The 16934-nt window shown below is 45.8% G+C and overlaps 1 protein-coding gene across 1 annotated transcript in view; it reads right to left on the bottom strand.

The window, feature by feature from the left end:
- The window catches only part of LOC311293113 (uncharacterized protein), a 57724-nt gene that overhangs the window by 1236 nt on the left and 39554 nt on the right, over nucleotides 1-16934 (bottom strand). The window contains exons 35-66 of the mRNA XM_084413151.1: nucleotides 16826-16879; nucleotides 16680-16733; nucleotides 16529-16573; nucleotides 16379-16423; nucleotides 15877-15984; nucleotides 15713-15766; nucleotides 15578-15631; nucleotides 15279-15332; nucleotides 15051-15158; nucleotides 6114-6167; nucleotides 5891-5998; nucleotides 5709-5762; nucleotides 5524-5577; nucleotides 5360-5413; nucleotides 5097-5150; nucleotides 4911-5018; nucleotides 4772-4825; nucleotides 3665-3718; nucleotides 3502-3555; nucleotides 3296-3349; nucleotides 3156-3209; nucleotides 2994-3047; nucleotides 2849-2902; nucleotides 2708-2761; nucleotides 2502-2555; nucleotides 2367-2420; nucleotides 1618-1635; nucleotides 1446-1499; nucleotides 1283-1345; nucleotides 951-1116; nucleotides 747-853; nucleotides 17-94 (exon numbers count right to left, since the gene is read on the bottom strand). Coding sequence (XP_084269277.1) covers nucleotides 17-94; nucleotides 747-853; nucleotides 951-1116; nucleotides 1283-1345; nucleotides 1446-1499; nucleotides 1618-1635; nucleotides 2367-2420; nucleotides 2502-2555; nucleotides 2708-2761; nucleotides 2849-2902; nucleotides 2994-3047; nucleotides 3156-3209; nucleotides 3296-3349; nucleotides 3502-3555; nucleotides 3665-3718; nucleotides 4772-4825; nucleotides 4911-5018; nucleotides 5097-5150; nucleotides 5360-5413; nucleotides 5524-5577; nucleotides 5709-5762; nucleotides 5891-5998; nucleotides 6114-6167; nucleotides 15051-15158; nucleotides 15279-15332; nucleotides 15578-15631; nucleotides 15713-15766; nucleotides 15877-15984; nucleotides 16379-16423; nucleotides 16529-16573; nucleotides 16680-16733; nucleotides 16826-16879 — 2088 coding nt within the window. The remainder of the gene's footprint in view (nucleotides 1-16; nucleotides 95-746; nucleotides 854-950; nucleotides 1117-1282; nucleotides 1346-1445; nucleotides 1500-1617; nucleotides 1636-2366; nucleotides 2421-2501; nucleotides 2556-2707; nucleotides 2762-2848; nucleotides 2903-2993; nucleotides 3048-3155; nucleotides 3210-3295; nucleotides 3350-3501; nucleotides 3556-3664; nucleotides 3719-4771; nucleotides 4826-4910; nucleotides 5019-5096; nucleotides 5151-5359; nucleotides 5414-5523; nucleotides 5578-5708; nucleotides 5763-5890; nucleotides 5999-6113; nucleotides 6168-15050; nucleotides 15159-15278; nucleotides 15333-15577; nucleotides 15632-15712; nucleotides 15767-15876; nucleotides 15985-16378; nucleotides 16424-16528; nucleotides 16574-16679; nucleotides 16734-16825; nucleotides 16880-16934) is intronic.

Below are 16934 nucleotides of genomic sequence, written 5' to 3'. Positions count from 1 at the left end.
TGATCAAATAACATACCTGAAAGCCGCCATCTACAGTGCTCAACCAAGTAAATGAGTCCGACATGGCATCTTTGAGCCAGGATCTCATGGGTATCTAAAGCAGAGGTGTTTCATTATCAGCCAAATATGAATTAAACAAAATTAAACTGGTCATATAAGATTAAATGGTAGGGTATGCAACCCCAAAATTAATATATTTTGTTATACTGGTTGAAACTCTCTTCACATCCTGATAGCAATCAATAATACATATACATATACAGTAGCTTCTGAAGAAGTCACAGGACCATGATATGATGTCCTACCAGCCTGTCATATTTCCATACCTCGCAGACATCACACGTCACTAGAGTTTCTATGTCAACACCGAAATGAATCTGCAGCAGTCAGGTGCAAGTAAGAGCTCTGTTTACGTTCATTATTATTGTAATGTTAAGTGCTTTGAGACATGAGGTAATTTAACGCCGTCTCTCGTCTCATGCAATTTGCAGGCGCTGTGTTTCATGTGTTTTGAAGGAGGAGAGGCTTTGGAGAGCGATCTTAAGTGAGGGTGGGATCTTATGCATTGTAGGCTAGCTTGCTATCGCTAGCCTGTCCAAAATGGCCTACCCTACCTTTAATGTGGGGTCAGTAAGATTTAAAAAAAATTATAATAATAGTTTTATTCAGCAAGGATGCATTAAATTGATCAAAAGTGACAAGACATTTTATATTCATCGAAATGCTGATGAAAATTTGAACTTTACCTGTGGCTGCAGGGGTGACAAACATGTTTGTCCACCTGCACTGAAGTTACAATATACCAGCAAAGCATCAGCAGAACTGCCCTGATTTGGGTCGATATAATACATTCCTGAGACAAGAACAGTCAAATACAAATCATTAACAATAAGTACCATAAGTATCCATGTCTACAGACTAGCAATAACATTTGTGAGAATGACCCTGACCACTTGTTAAGTTAGGATGACTGAGCATCAGCTCCAAGCAGGTGGTGGCCGGATGTTGCTTAGTGCCGTCCGGAGGATCTATGAAGAATCGCAGGTCTTGCTGAAGGGAGTCCAGCAAGGTCTTAATAAGTGGATAGTTGGGCTTGTCGGAGAGGTACATGAGGTCCTGATTTGTGAGAACCAAAAAATATTGTCACATTACAATTAAGTTTAAACCTGTGTAATTATGCTAATTGTTAATTATGTTAATTATGTTAGGTTTAAATACATGTGATATGATGAATGGATCCTGAAAAAAAAAAAAAAAGTAAAATCAATCATCAGCTGCTTACTTTTATCTGAGTCAGTGTAAGGTTTAGAGATAAGCCCGGTGGACCTGGAAGACCTGGTGGGCCCTAAAATAAACAGCACTATTATAGTTACTACATCACAGGCATTAATGAAATGTTTTACATATATCGCTCAGGTAATGTAAATGAGTACTGTCAAACTCACAGGAGTTCCTTTCTTTCCTTTTGGACCAGTAAGTCCTAGATATCCTTTTAAACCCTGAAAAAGTTGAATAAAACACATTTCATCATCAATAAATATTAATTGCAAAAGTGAACTAGATAAGAGAACAATTTGTATTAAAATGAATGTCTGTATTTAAATGTTTGTTCCAAACCTTTACTCCAAACAGGCCCTGTAGAGGGAGCAAATGGACATAGTGAAAACTTTTTTGTTAATATTTAATTTTCCCCCCACATTTTTCAAATATTTACTTTGTTCTAAATGTACACTACCGTGCAAAAGCTTGAGATTAGTAAGATTTTTTTTATACATTTATTTGGTAAAGACACATTAAATTGTGATTCTTGACATTTACATTCTTACAAAATATTTTCATTTAAAATAAATGTTTTTCTTTTGAACTTTCTATTCAAAGAATTCTGAAAAGATGTTTCCTGTTGTAACAAAAATATTAAGCAGCACAACTGTTTTCAACATTTATAAAAATAATAGATAATAAATAAAAATAAAAACTTTTCTTGAGCAGCAAATCAACATATTAGAATGCTTTCTGAAAGACCATGTGACACTAAAGACTGGAATAATGGCGACTGAAAATTCAGCTTTGCCATCACAGAAATATATTACAATTTAAAATAGAACACAGTTATTTTAATATTTCACAATGTTACAGCTTTTACTGATTATTTGATCTTCTGAGCATTAGATACTTTTTTTTTTTTTTCAAAAACATAAAAAAAAACCTTACTCCAAACTTTTGAACAGTAGAGTAAAAAATATGACATTTTAAAAGACCAATGCAATATTTTGGAATTTAGCCAATTATTTGAGAATAATATTTTGTGCAAACCTGTGCAGCATTTAAAAAATCTAACTCAAAACCTGAAATAGATGATAACTTACAGGCAGCCCTGGTAGACCTGGGGTTCCTCTTTGACCTGTTGGGCCAATATCCCCCTAAAAGTGACACAAAAATTACTCTATTTTCTACATGCCAACAGTCTCATTGTATGATTACATGCATATCTAAAATCTCACCTGCTCTCCCTTTGGCCCATGTCTGCCTTTCTCCCCATGCAGGCCCTGCTCCCCCTGAAATAAATGAACAGACATTCAGCCACTGCAAACAAGGAACATTTACTTACAGTATGTACACAAAATACTATTAGGTGCCTTGAGTCTGTTTCCCCTCCCTTCTGAAATGATTTAAGTGTCTAGTGTTTGATTGAGATGAATGAAGCTACCTTCAGTCCATCTCCCCCTGGAGGACCAAGTGGCCCAATTTCCCCCTTCTCTCCCTTTGGACAGAAAGAAGAGTAAGCCTCAAGGTTCTCAGTTTTGACTCTCTACCAGTTCTAATATGACATTTCCATTAATGCCCAAACCTCAAAGCCCTTTTCACCACTCTCTCCTTTCTCGCCTCGAATTCCAGGTAAACCCTGAAACAATACATGTAGACCACTAATAAATATTCACATTATCTTTATGAATTTATAAAACCCGATGAGGGAAATTTGTGTATTCATTTACATATTGTCCTGGTCTGCCAGGAGGTCCAGTCTTTCCCAGTGCTCCCTTATGACCCTGTTACACATAAAACAAAAGCTGGTAAAACGTATTATAAATTGTGGCAAGCATTATGCCCTTACAGGTTACTTAACATCTAAAAATGAGCAATGAATAAATGAGTACCTTCTCGCCTATAGGTCCTCTGAGACCCCTCTGACCAGCTTTTCCTTTTTTTCCCTAAGAGTGAAAGAATGACTCAAATTGTACTTTAAATCCTGAAAATGTTTCCTTCAAACCCTAACAAACCTTTTCACAGTACTTACGCTTTTCCCAGCATGTCCAATCTTTCCAGGAGGTCCATCTTGACCATTATTTCCCTGAAAAATTGGAAAAGTATATAAGACTTTAGAAATTAATAGAGCACCTGAATAATTAATAGAGCAGCTGAAAAAAACAGAGTGAATGTAATGGTATTAGATTACAAATTCAATCATAACATATGATGAAAAGAGATTTAGACTACACTGACCTTCTGACCTTTTGGTCCCTCCCTTCCCTGAGGCCCAGATTTGCCCTTTGGACCCTAAAGCATTTAAACATAAATAATGCATAATACCTGATCTTCAGGCAGTGAAAGAATATTACCATTTAGTTCCTGATAGAGATATTTTCACACAAATACAAATACTAACTTGTGGTCCAGCTGGGCCAACAGGGCCATCAACACCCATTTCTCCTGGAAGTCCCTGAAAATAACAGTGAAAATTGTTCACTGCACTGCATTGCATTGCATTTAAATGCAAAAATAAATACTCTACACATACATACATACATACATACATACAGTACACACATATACATTTAGTGTATTGCTGAATTGTGATAATATGCAAAAACAATACTGATATATTTTATATTTAACATAATATTAAACTAACTTAACTTAAAGTTACCTGGTTTCCTTAACATTTTTGAGTTCATTGAAATAAAAAATTTGAGTTAATACAATGAAGGAGATTGGTTTAATAAATATAAACTCAAAATATTATGTTATCTGAACCACACTAATTATCTAAGTTGAAGATAAAAAGTTGTGAATATTTGCTAGATGTCTGTTCTGTGTGTGAGTGCTGAAAAAAATGTATTGTGTTTGTACATAGTCTTGGCTGTGTAACCAGGAGCACCATGGAGCACCAAAAACACTCTCGTAGCCCATCAGCAGTAGGGGGCGTATATACTCATGATGGGGACGGAGAGAGAGTGAGAAAGCAGGAAATTTGTAGAAAGTCGGTAGAAAGAGAGATGGCTGAGATATTGCCAAAGAGGAAAAGGGCAGAGGAATATATTTGGAAGAAGAAGGGTTACGATCAGGCAAGAGCTATAACCTGTGTTAATATTGGAAAAGCTTTTTAGCTCTGGATAGACATTAAAGAGCAGGAAGGCCTGAAAACCGAAGTCAAGGTTGCTTTGTTTCTGCTCGATACGTGGGTATGAGTAACATTGTTATTTTGCTGTTGCACAGAACCAAGATATGCTGCTGTTGTTGCTGTTGAATCACAGCTGATTCTTTCATATTGTGCGAGCTGTCTGGTGCAGCAGCTTTATGTGGTTGCCCGTGTTGCAGAGCGTGTTTGTTATTTTGGGGGGCGGAGCAATGATGGGAGAGGTGTGTTTGTTTAAGTGTGCTTTTCAAATATCAACAGTGTTTCTCAGAAATTGCTCACTGCACCTTTAATATAACTACAGGCCAGTTTCTGTATTTAAATAACAATTTGGACCATTTTATTTAGAAATTCTACCTCCTTTCCTGGTGATGCAGAGGGTCCTTTAGTACCAGGGAGACCCGGTGGCCCCTGTACAAAAGAGAGAGTCATCAGTTGACACCAAACATACATCAGTCACTCATTATTAAAGTTTTCATTTAATTCAGAGCCTCACCATCTGCCCGGGAGGTCCTTGTCGTCCTGGTTCACCTTTAGGTCCTACTTGTCCTGGCGTACCCTTTGGGCCCAATAAGCCTACGGGGCCTTTGGGACCCATGGTTCCCTGCAATAAGAGTATTATTTATCCCCTGAAAAAAGCAATGTAACCGGAATTTACCTTGAAACGGTTAGCTGTACTAACCTGAGGTCCTGTCTTTCCCATAACCCCTTGTAAGCCTTTCTGCCCAGCCATCCCCTGTAGATGAAAAATAAAACGTAATGACTTTAATTTAACATTGGGGGTTGCCCTCAGTCCCTGTAATCTTGGATAGCAGCTAATATGTATGCAAAAAAGGGCATTGAAACTATTGTGGTGTATCTGGCATTCACAGTTCACTTGTATATGCATTTGAGAGGTTATTTAACCCAAACGGTTTTAATATGGAAAACAGCCATTGATTTTACCCGGCTGCCTTGATCTCCTGGATAGCCAGTTGGCCCAGGTGATCCAGTTTCTCCCTTTTGAAACAAAGAGCAAGTCTGTTACATTAGGAAATGTATAAGGGTAATCCTGATCTATTACAAGGAACATTGATGAAAGAAACTTAAGGAAGAATAGGAAGTAATACCTTTAGGCCTGGTGAACCATTTGCTCCTGGTGGTCCCCGAAGACCCATCAAACCCTGCATTTAAAGACAACTTATAGACTCAATCATCCAACAGCAAACATCAAAAATAAAAAAAATCACGTCCATCAAAACCTGCAATCACATAAGTTGATTTAGGTTGTATGTATCTTAAATAAAATGCATACCTCTAGACCCATCAAACCAGACGGACCAGACTTTCCCATCAAACCATTTTGACCCTGGCGAAGAGATGATCATTATTCAAAGGACTTTACACTATGAATTACAACTAATACACATTAGCAGTGTGTAATAGCTAGGCAGATGAAGGGTCTGCCCAACAGATTTTTTCAGTGAAATTACTAACTAGTGGTCCAATGTAGCCTTTATTCCCCTTCACTCCTCGCTCTCCTCTATCCCCCAAAAATCCAGGTGGGCCTTGTTGTCCAGAGAATCCTCGATGTCCAGGGTCACCCTGAGTGAATAAAAATGTAGCTACTTTACTTTTTGTAGAAACTGGTCAGTGTACAGACCTCTACAGTACATTTAATGACATTTTACTTTATAACCATATATTGAAATTATTTTACCTTTTTTCCTTTAGGTCCCGGGTCTCCAATATCACCTGGATGTCCGATACCTCCCTGTATATGAAATATCATACTCATTATAACTTATTGCAATGCATTTTAAATGAATGAGGACTTTTATGATACACACACACACTACCGTAAAAAATTTGGGGTCGATATGATTTTTTGAAAATACGTTTTTTTAACGTCCTGGTTGCATATGCAACCCACCGTTCCCTGAAGGAGGGAATGGAGGACGTAGTCGACACTGACTGAATGAAATCACGCTAGCGAGCCAATTGTCTTCGAGCATGCGAGCACGAGCAAATGAAATTTTGCGATCACGTAAAACCGCACTGAGGCGGACGGACAGAGAAAACCAGGACTGGGTCTGCCTCCTCCAGGGCAGCGCTTGCAGGCTCACCACCTGGTCCATAGGAGAGGTAGGAACCTTGGGCACACATTCAGACCGGGGTCTCAACTTGTGAGAGTTAGCCGGCCCGAATTCCAGGCACACCTCGTTGACCGAAAGCTAGCAAGTCCCTACCCTCTAGTGGAGACCATGCGAGCAGGAGAACTGTTCTTAAAAAACAGAATTTAACTCACTGCCTGCGATGGCTCAGGGGCGGTCTCTGCAGTGCAGTAGCACCAGAGAAGAAGACCCAAGAGGGTAAGGAGGGGACGCAAGGCGGATATATCTTCTTGCTCGCCTCAGGGACCTGGCGATCAAATCGCACTCCACTTGGATTTGAATCCACTGCCTCATGATGTGCGCCAATGTAGAACCCACAACATTTTGAGGTGGAGGGGACAGCCCTCACTCCAACCACAAGCAGTTTTTAAAGGGAGCACTGAAGTGATCGAACACCTTCGGGATCTCCTCACGGAGAGAATACTCGGTTCAACGAACAGGTTTGACTTCTATTAGAGGAGCAAACGTCTTTCTAGAGGGTGCTCACAGAAGTGATGGTCTCTACTGCATAACAATTCTTGCGATAGACCAGAACCTTCGCGTCCCGTTCTTACTAGAACCAGACCTGGAACGTTCCAAGGTCAAGACGCGGGTGCCATCGTGCTCCATCCCAGAGAATGTGCTCAGAGGAAGGTGTCAGGAAGGCTGTCGAGAGGAGGTTGGTTGGCCAATGAGGAGCAACTTAACAAAACCTGTTCCATCTCTTCCTGATTTTAGCACCACTGGGGAACGCATTTCTGCGGGCCCAAGGCCAGCTGTGGCCAGAGTCTTTGTCGAGGGATACTCAGACAAGAGAAGAAACAACTGGCGTAGGACGAGTCCGGAGGGGCAACAGATGGGGATGTTGTCAGCTGGGGATGGAGTCTCCACTGTATCTGGACCGGAGGCTGTCATGAGGCTTGTGAGCGGCACGATTGAGCAGGCCAGAAAAAATAGGTGGAATGAAGCGATCTTAGAAGCTTCTGACTCCAAGGAGGAGGTGGCGGGAGTTACAACATGCAAGGGGAGCGCAGCTCGATGGTCGCAATGTTGCCAGAACAGTACAAGCTCGCTGAGCAGCGGTGTCTCGAAGCGAGGGACTGTAAGCAACTCGATGCAACGAATGCCAATGCAGTCAGAGGGCGCCCAGAGCTCTGTTACTGCATGCCCTTTATACGTGGCCCCTCAGCCAACATTTGGAGGACACTTGTTCTAGGAGCCGGACCAGGGGCCAGGGAACCACAGACGTACCCGAGGTGTAGCAGCGAGGTGGAGGACAGGATCCGGCTCGAGAGGCACGAAGGTGGCCCGAAGCGGGATCTGAGTGTGCAGTGCAACACTTACCTGACTCCACTGGGTGGCAGGGGATGCGTGAGAAGGCGGATGACCGGGTCCTCGAACGCACCTAGCTGCCGGCTGGTGAACAAGAGGGGGCTGAAGGGTGTAAGGCTTTACAGGGTCACACCATCAGACTAGCCCTCTTGGGGCCCAGGAATAGAGAAATTGCTCTTTCTTTGAATATGTGGGTACCGCTGGCTCCACTTTTTTGGGAGCCAGCGGCGGAACAGACACACACATAAAACAAAAAAAGCTTCACCCAGCCCTCCACCGGATGAAGGGAGTGGATCGGTGACCATTTCCCAGAGCAACCCTCCATCCCTGGGTGGTCCGCTCAGGTGAGCGTTTCCGGTGTCGCTTTCCACCTGGCTTGGCAGCGCCTGAAGCGGACAGGGCGCCCCTTCTGCGGCCGACTCCGACCTGGGTGCTCACCCATGAGTTCACAGTAGAGGTCTTCACGGGTCCAAAAATTCGTGCCCGAACCCGAAAGAGACCCGTAATGTGCTAAACCGAACCGACCCGGACCCGTCTATTATTTCAAAAGCTGGACCCGGACCCGTGCAGATCCGAGAAATGCCTAACCGGACCCGACCTGGACCCGTCTATTATTTGAAAGCTGGACCCAAAACCGCCGGGAAGACACAGACCCGACTGGACCCGATTGTCACATATTCCACCTTAAACTGCTATTACAAGTCAATAAACCTGTTGCGAAAAATAAAACTTTTTGTCTTACCTAATTTAAGGAGCCGTGGAAGCGTAGTAGTCTCCTCTCCCTTCCTTGTAACGTTAACGTTGACGTTACCTGACTGGTAATTCATGCATTTCAATCATGCATTACAATCCTCCGACAAGAAAGTTATTCATGTTATTCCTCTTGTTATTCCAAGTCCAAGCTTAATCCACTCATTATTTCAGCTTCAAAAGTCCACTTGATGTCACGGTGACGGATGACAAATGCAACTTTGCACATGTAACATACATTCTGACTCGAGTTAACTCGCATAATAACTTTGACTGTTTGCCCTTTTGAACTAACGTTATAATAACGATTGCTCGTTCAGTGCCATGGCCGCTGACGTTATTTATTTGCTATCATCTCCGTGCTCTCTGCTCTGCATCGAGTCTGAATCTGACCACTAAAACTTTAAGATTAAACAAGACTGTTAATTTATATTGTAAAATCTAAAGCGCGGTTTGGCGGTCCCTCACTGAAACTCTGCTGGTTGCCATAGAAACATGACACGCGCTTGAGACTGCACATGCACGCTAGCTGGATCAACCTAAAATATGCCTTTTAACGCAATTTATTTTGAGTGTCCTAATTTTACAAGTTGCAAGTTACAAAAAAACACAAGCAGTGTCTAATCACGGCCGGGTTTTCTCCGAGTCTGATTAATGACTCCGATCGCACGGGTATTACACACAATGTTAAACAGACCCGGGACCCGAAGTAATAAATTCGGACCCGACCCGGACCCGGCTGATAATTTAAAATATAGACCCGAACCCGTACCGGGTCGGGTCCCGGGTCGACGGGTCTCGGGTTCACTGTGAAGACCTCTAGTTCACAGTCTGGACTACCCTCGTGCATGTTCATGAGCGCCTGGGCCTGATGGACCTGCAGGAGCGCCATGGCATGCCGAGAAGAAGCAGCTTGCCCACAGGCTTTGTAAGCCTTGCCCGTCAGAGCGGACGAGAACTTACAGGCCTTAGAGGAGAGACGAGGATTCCCCCTCCAAGAGGCAGCGGTCGACGGACACAGCTGCAACGCGACTGACCGCTCCACCGGAGGGATCACCTCATATCCCTTAGCCGCTCCTCCATCAAGTGTAGTGAGGGGGGAGGAGCTACTCAGACGGTTTCTGGCAGAGAAAGGTGCCATCCATGCCTTCGTCAACTCCTCATGCACTTCAGGAAAGAATGGCACCGGAGCGGCGGGCTGAGAACCAGACCGGCCCGCTCCGATGAACCAATCATCCAACCGAGACGGCTCGGGACACGGTGGTTCATTCCATATGAGCCCTACCGCCTCGGCGGCCTTTTTCAGCATAGCTGACATCTCTGGATCCGGCTCGGGCAACACTGGTCTCCCAGAGGTAGGCAGCACAGCTGAGTCGTCATCTCCAGAGCCCAGCTCCCCTTCTGATGTTGCGACAGACATCCTGTCCTCTGGAGGGGCACCGAAAGAGACGGCTGGTCGGTCCACTACAGAGGGACCAGCACACTTATCGGAGGCCTCCACCGGCTGCGGCGTGATAGAGGAGGGAGGGATCCACGGGCTTTGCCGGGCGGATTACCCCTCACCGTAATCCTCAGGTCACCCAATCCAGACGGCACTCGAGGCTTCCTCTGGGAAGGTAACCCAGAGGCAACACTGGAGCGGGGTCTGGGGATGGGGACTGCACCTTCGCGAACGAAGGCGAGTCTCGACCTCAACGCTGAGATGGTCATATTCCCGCAATGGGAACATGAATCATCCACAAAAGCTGCCTCAGCGTGCTGTAAGCCCAGACAAGTGATGCAGCTTTCATGACCGTCAGAGGGGGAGAGAGCCTTACCGCACCCAGAAACGCACGGATGGAATGGCATCTTGAAAAAGACACACTCACACCCGTGTTGCTCTTTCAGAAAATGGGACCCGTCACCAGTGCCGGAGCACACAGGGAATGACTGCGGCAACACAGTTTCAGTGAACCCTCAACCACTGACAACACAAACAAACTATGACTTTGTTGCTGTTAGAACAGCAGTTGAGAGCTCAAAACTCACGACCACCGCTGCACCGCGCTGTAGAAAACACCAGCACTGGGAGAGTCTTTTCCAGAAGAACACCGACACACTCGCTTGTTGAAACATTCAACACACTCTTCAGACACCATTGAGCGGCTCTGAAGCAAAAAGCAACTAGTGCGTGCATCCACTTCCGTATTTATACCTGCTCCGCGGGGCGGAGTGTGTGATGCAAATCACGCACGCAAAATTTCATTTGCTCGTGCTCGCATGCTTGAAGACAATTGGCTCCCTAGCAGTTGCAGTAAAACAGTAATACTGTGAAAAGTTATTACAATTTAAAATCACTATTACTATTTGAATATGTTTTAAAGTGTAATTAATTAATGTAATGTATTAATTAATGCCCCTCCTTGAACTGCCACCTTACCGTGGTGGAGGGGTTTGAGTACCCGAATGAACCTAGGAGCTATGTTGTCTGGGGCTATATGCCCCTGGTAGGGTCTCCCAAGGCAAACAGGTCCTAGGCGACGGGTCAGACTAAGAGCGGTTCAAAACCCCTTATGATGCCCAAAAAAAGGAGGACCGTGACGTCGCCCGGTATGGCGCAGCCGGGGCCCCACCCTGGAGCCAGGCCCGGGGTTGGGGCTCGTATGCGAGCGCCTGGTGGTCGGGCCTCCCCCCATGGGGTCCGGCCGGGCTCAGCCCGAAGGAGTGATGTGGGGCCACCCTCCCGTGGACCCACCACCTGCAGGAGGGACCGTAAGGGGCCGGTGCAAAGTGGATCGGGCGGCAGTCGAAGGCGGGAGCCTAGACAACCCGATCCCTGGACGCGGAATCTAGCTCTAGGGACATGGAATGTCACCTCTCTGGCGGGGAAGGAGCCTGAGCTTGTGCGTGAGGTTCAGAGATTCCGACTAGAGATAGTTGGGATCACCTCTACGCACGGCTTGGGCTCTGGAACCACACTCCTCGAGAGAGGATGGACTCTTCACCACTCTGGAGTTGCCCATGGTGAGAGGCGGCGGGCTGCTGTGGGTTTGCTTATAGCCCCCCAGCTCAGCCGCCATGTGTTGGAGTTCACCCCGGTGAACGAGAGGGTCGCTTCCCTACGCCTTCGGGTCGGGGATAGGTCTCTCACTGTCGTTTGTGCTTACGGGCCGAACGGCAGTGCAGAGTACCCGGCCTTCTTGGAGTCTCTGGGAGGGGTGCTGGAAAGTGCTCCGACTGGGGACTCCATCGTTTTACTGGGGGACTTCAACGCCCACGTGGGCAGCGACAGTGACACCTGGAGGGGCGTGATTGGGAGGAACGGCCCCCCTGATCTGTACCCGAGTGGTGTTCTGTTATTGGACTTCTGTGCTAGTTACAGCTTGTCCATAACGAACACCATGTTCAAGCATAAGGGTGTCCATCAGTGCACATGGCACCAGGACACCCTAGGCCGGAGGTCGATGATCGACTTTGTGGTCGTTTCATCTGACCTCCGGCCGTATGTCTTGGACACTCGGGCGAAGAGAGGGGCGGAGCTGTCAACTGATCACCACCTGGTGGTGAGTTGGATCCGATGGCGGGGGAGGAAGCTGGACAGACTCGGCAGACCCAAACGTACTGTGAGGGTCTGTTGGGAACGTTTGGCCGAATCTCCTGTCAGAGAGATCTTCAACTCCCACCTCCGGCAGAGCTTCGACCAGATCCCGAGGGAGTCTGGAGATATTGAGTCCGAGTGGACCATGTTCTCCACCTCCATTGTCAACGCGGCCACTCGGAGCTGTGGCCGTAAGGTCTCCGGTGCCTGTCGAGGCGGCAATCCCCGAACCCGGTGGTGGACACCGGAAGTAAGGGATGCCGTCAAGCTGAAGAAGGAGTCCTATCGGGCCTGGCTGGCTTGTGGGACTCCTGAGGCAGCTGATGGGTACCGACGGGCCAAGCGGACTGCAGCCCGGGTGGTTGTGGAGGCAAAAACTCGGGCCTGGGAGGAGTTCGGTGAGGCCATGGAGAAGGACTATCGGTCGGCCTCGAAGAGATTCTGGCAAACCGTCCGGCGCCACAGGAGGGGGAAGCAGTGCCCTACCAACGCTGTTTACAGTGGAGGTGGGCAGCTGTTGACCTCGACTGGGGATATCACCGGACGGTGGAAGGAATACTTCGAGGATCTCCTCAATCCCGCCGTCACGTCTTCCATTGAGGAAGCAGAGGCTGAGGGCTCGGAGGCGGACTCGTCCATCACCCAAGCTGAAGTCACCGAGGTAGTCAAGAAACTCCTCGGTGGCAAGGCACCGGGGGTGGATGAGATCCGCTCTGAGTACCTCAAGTCTCTGGATGTTGTGGGGCTGTCTTGGCTGACACGCCTCTGCAACATCGCGTGGCGGTTGGGGACAGTACCTTTGGACTGGCAGACCGGGGTGGTGGTCCCTCTTTTCAAGAAGGGGGATCGGAGGGTGTGCTCCAACTATAGGGGGATCACACTTCTCAGCCTCCCTGGGAAAGTCTATGCCAGGGTACTGGAGAGGAGAATCCGGCCGATAGTAGAACCTCGGATTCAGGAGGAACAGTGTGGTTTTCGTCCCGGTCGTGGAACACTGGACCAGCTCTATACCCTCTACAGGGTGCTGGAGGGCTCATGGGAGTTTGCCCAACCAATCTACATGTGCTTTGTGGATTTGGAGAAGGCATTCGACTGTGTCCCTCGCGGCGGCCTGTGGAGGGTGCTCCGGGAGTATGGGGTCCGGGGCCCTTTGCTAAGGGCTATCCGGTCCCTGTACGACCGGAGCAGGAGCTTGGTTCGTATTGCCAGCAGTAAGTCAGACTTGTTCCCGGTGCGTGTTGGACTCCGGCAGGGCTGCCCTTTGTCGCCGGTTCTGTTCATAATTTTTATGGACAGAATTTCTAGGCGCAGCCAGGGGCCGGAGGGGGTCGGGTTTGGGGACCACACGATTTCATCTCTGCTCTTTGCGGATGATGTTGTCGTGTTGGCCTCATCAGACCAGGACCTCCAGCATGCACTGGGACGGTTTGCAGCCGAGTGTGAAGCGGCTGGGATGAAAATCAGCACCTCCAAGTCCGAGGCCATGGTTCTCAGTCGGATAAGGGTGGTTTGCTCGCTTCAGGTTGGTGGAGAGCTCCTGCCTCAAGTGGAGGAGTTCAAATATCTTGGGGTCTTGTTCACGAGTGAGGGAAGGATGGAACGGGAGATTGACAGGCGGATCGGTGCAGCTTCTGCAGTAATGCGGTCCCTGTACCGGTCTGTCGTGGTAAAGAAGGAGCTGAGCCGCAAGGCGAAGCTCTCGATTTACCAGTCAATCTACGTTCCTACTCTCACCTATGGTCATGAGCTGTGGGTCATGACCGAAAGGACAAGATCCCGGATACAAGCGGCCGAAATGAGCTTTCTCCGCAGGGTGGCTGGGCGATCCCTTAGAGATAGGGTGAGAAGCTCGGTCACTCGGGAGGAGCTCAGAGTAGAGCCGCTGCTCCTCCACATCGAGAGGGGTCAGTTGAGGTGGCTCGGGCATCTTTTCCGGATGCCTCCTGGACGCCTTCCCGGGAAGGTGTTCCGGGCATGTCCCACCGGGAGGAGACCCCGGGGAAGACCTAGTCTCCCGGCTGGCCTGGGAACGCCTCGGTGTCCCCCCGGAAGAGCTGGAGGAAGTGTCTAGGGAGGGGGAAGTCTGGGCATCCCTGCTTAGACTGCTGCCCCCGCGACCCGGCCCCGGATAAGCGGTAGAAGATGGATGGATGGATGGATGGATGGATTAATTAATGTAATGGCACAGCTATATTTCCATCTCTTTATTTCTGTCCTCAGTGTCACATGATCCTTTAGAAATCGTTCTAGTATGCTGATTTGGTGCTCAAGAAACATTTCTTATCATCAATGTTGAAAACAGTTGAGCTGCTTATTATATTGGTAACACTTTATTCTGTTTTAGAGTATTAGTAGATTGTCTGTTTAATATCTGCTAACACTTTATTTTGATGGTTCCCCAACAGACATTCTACTGACTATGAGTAACTATGCAAGTACGTCAACTTATTCTACTAACCTGAACCCTAAAACTACAGCCTGTTACAGTCTACTAATACTCTAATGTCAGTTAGTTGACATGTAGTTGCAAAGTTACTTATAGGTAGTAGAATGTCTAAAGTGGACTATCAAAATAAAGCGTAACCATTATTTTTGTGGAAAGTGTGATACATTTGTACAAAATTCTTTGATGAATAGAACATTAAAAAAATAGCATTTATTTGAAATAGAAATCTTTAATAATCTTATACATGTCTTTACTCTCACTTTTGAATAAACGCGTTGCATTCTTTTTAAATAAAACGATTAATTTCTGTTAAAAATAAACAAAATAAACAACTTTTAAATGGTAGTGTAGCTTACTAACAGGACTTGAAGCCTCAGGTAATCAATGTATGACACTGACCTCTTTGCCACGTGGTCCTGGTGCACCCTGCACCCCCTGAGAGCCCTGAGGCCCGTGTTCTCCCGGAGATCCATTTGGACCAGGCTTTCCAATGGCTCCAGGTGATCCCTTAAATCAAATACCCTAGTAAAATCATCTGACTTGAAAAAGGTTGGAGAGGAAGCTGATAGACTCCATGATCAAGTTTTGTTGGATGTAAATGAACCTGCATCAATATTTGGCACTTACACATCCCCCTTTTGGCCCTGATGAACCCTCAAAACCAATTGAACCAGGATGTCCCTATGAAGAGAGAAGTGTGTTAAAACTTTGTAAATTCATTATGAATTTGACTAAAACAAGAAGGGGTAGCTGATGTATAGCATTTCAACAAAGATCTCCAGCACTTATGCTATGTAAATATTCCCTATATCAAAACATTCAAGTTGCTTGCATTTTTGGAAATCTGCCCAAGAAGTTGATACAGGGAACACAAACAAGACATCTCATATCAGCAGATAATTCTGCATATATTGAAATGAACTGACCTGTGGTCCATCTAATCCAAAAGATCCAGGGTCACCAGGAGGTCCTGGTAATCCCTAAAGGAGAGCATTATAAAGTAAATGCTTAATCATATGTGTTATGTAACTTGTTTTAAGAAACTGAAATGCTTACAATACCTGCTCTCCTTTTTCTCCTACTCGACCAACCGTTCCACTTGTTCCCGGTGAGCCCTGAAGAATAGCAGAATGTGATCAGAATCTCAGATACAAGCTCAGAATTGCTACATCCTTTTTTAAAACCTAGACTAAAAATGCAATCAAAATGAGAGGTACCCACTCACTGGTAATCCAATTGGTCCTTGTTTTCCCTGTGGCCCTTGAGGCCCCTGGTTCCCTGGGGGGCCTTGCTTTCCAGTTACACCTTCAGGCCCTGGCAATCCTGAGTGCCCCTGAATTGACAAATATATACACACATGAATTAATGTACAACATTATATATAAAAACAGAAATATTGTGAAATATTACAATTTTACCAAACTGTATTCTATTTTAATGTATTTATATATTTTAAAATGTCATTTATTCCTGTAATGGCAATGCTAAACTATCAATTTTAATATATTTATATGTTTTAAAATGTAATTTATTCCTGTGATGGCAATGCTGAATTTTCATTACTCCGGTCTTCGCTTTCACATAATCCTTCAGAAATCATTATAACATGCTGATTTGGGGCTTATAAAACATATACACACACTTTATTTACTGTTTTTTCATTTATTTATTTTTTATTTCTGCTTCAGAAAAAACTAAATGTATGCTTCAAACTGAGGGCTACATACAGGCACTCCTTGCAAACCAGCAGGTCCTGTTTCCCCTTGGCGACCCTAAAAAAAAATTGGAAACATTAAGGATAACCTCTCTGAATATAAAAACAGTGTTATTAAAGTTTCAAAATACATCTAGTCTCTGTGATGGGGAAGTCGCTTTACCAGTGGTCCGCGTGGGCCCCTCTCACCAGGCAGGCCTGGTAAACCCTTAGAAGGTTAACATGGTAACAATTGTTTTAGAGAAGAAGAGAAGAAGTGACCAAGATGTCATAACATTAATGATATTTATCAGTTGACATAAAATTTTACTTACCGATGGCCCTCTCCGCCCTGGTGGACCAAGAGGTCCCCTGATGCCAGATTCACCCTGCAGTTGCACATTCACACAATACATGATACAATATCCAGAATGATCAGAGAAATATTCATTGTAAAATATTTACAGCAGAGAGTTCTAACCCTCTCTCCTATGTGACCTGGCCGCCCACGAAGGCCGATGGCTCCCGGATAACCCTGAGAGCAAGAACAGCATATCATCAAATCCATGCTACAACAAACAGATCATGAT

Source organism: Rutilus rutilus (genome assembly GCF_951802725.1).
Source record: "Rutilus rutilus genome assembly, chromosome: 7".
NCBI lineage: Eukaryota > Metazoa > Chordata > Actinopteri > Cypriniformes > Leuciscidae > Rutilus > Rutilus rutilus.
The sequence above is the reverse complement of the archived record's forward strand: the minus strand, read 5'-3'. Positions and strand labels throughout refer to the sequence as shown.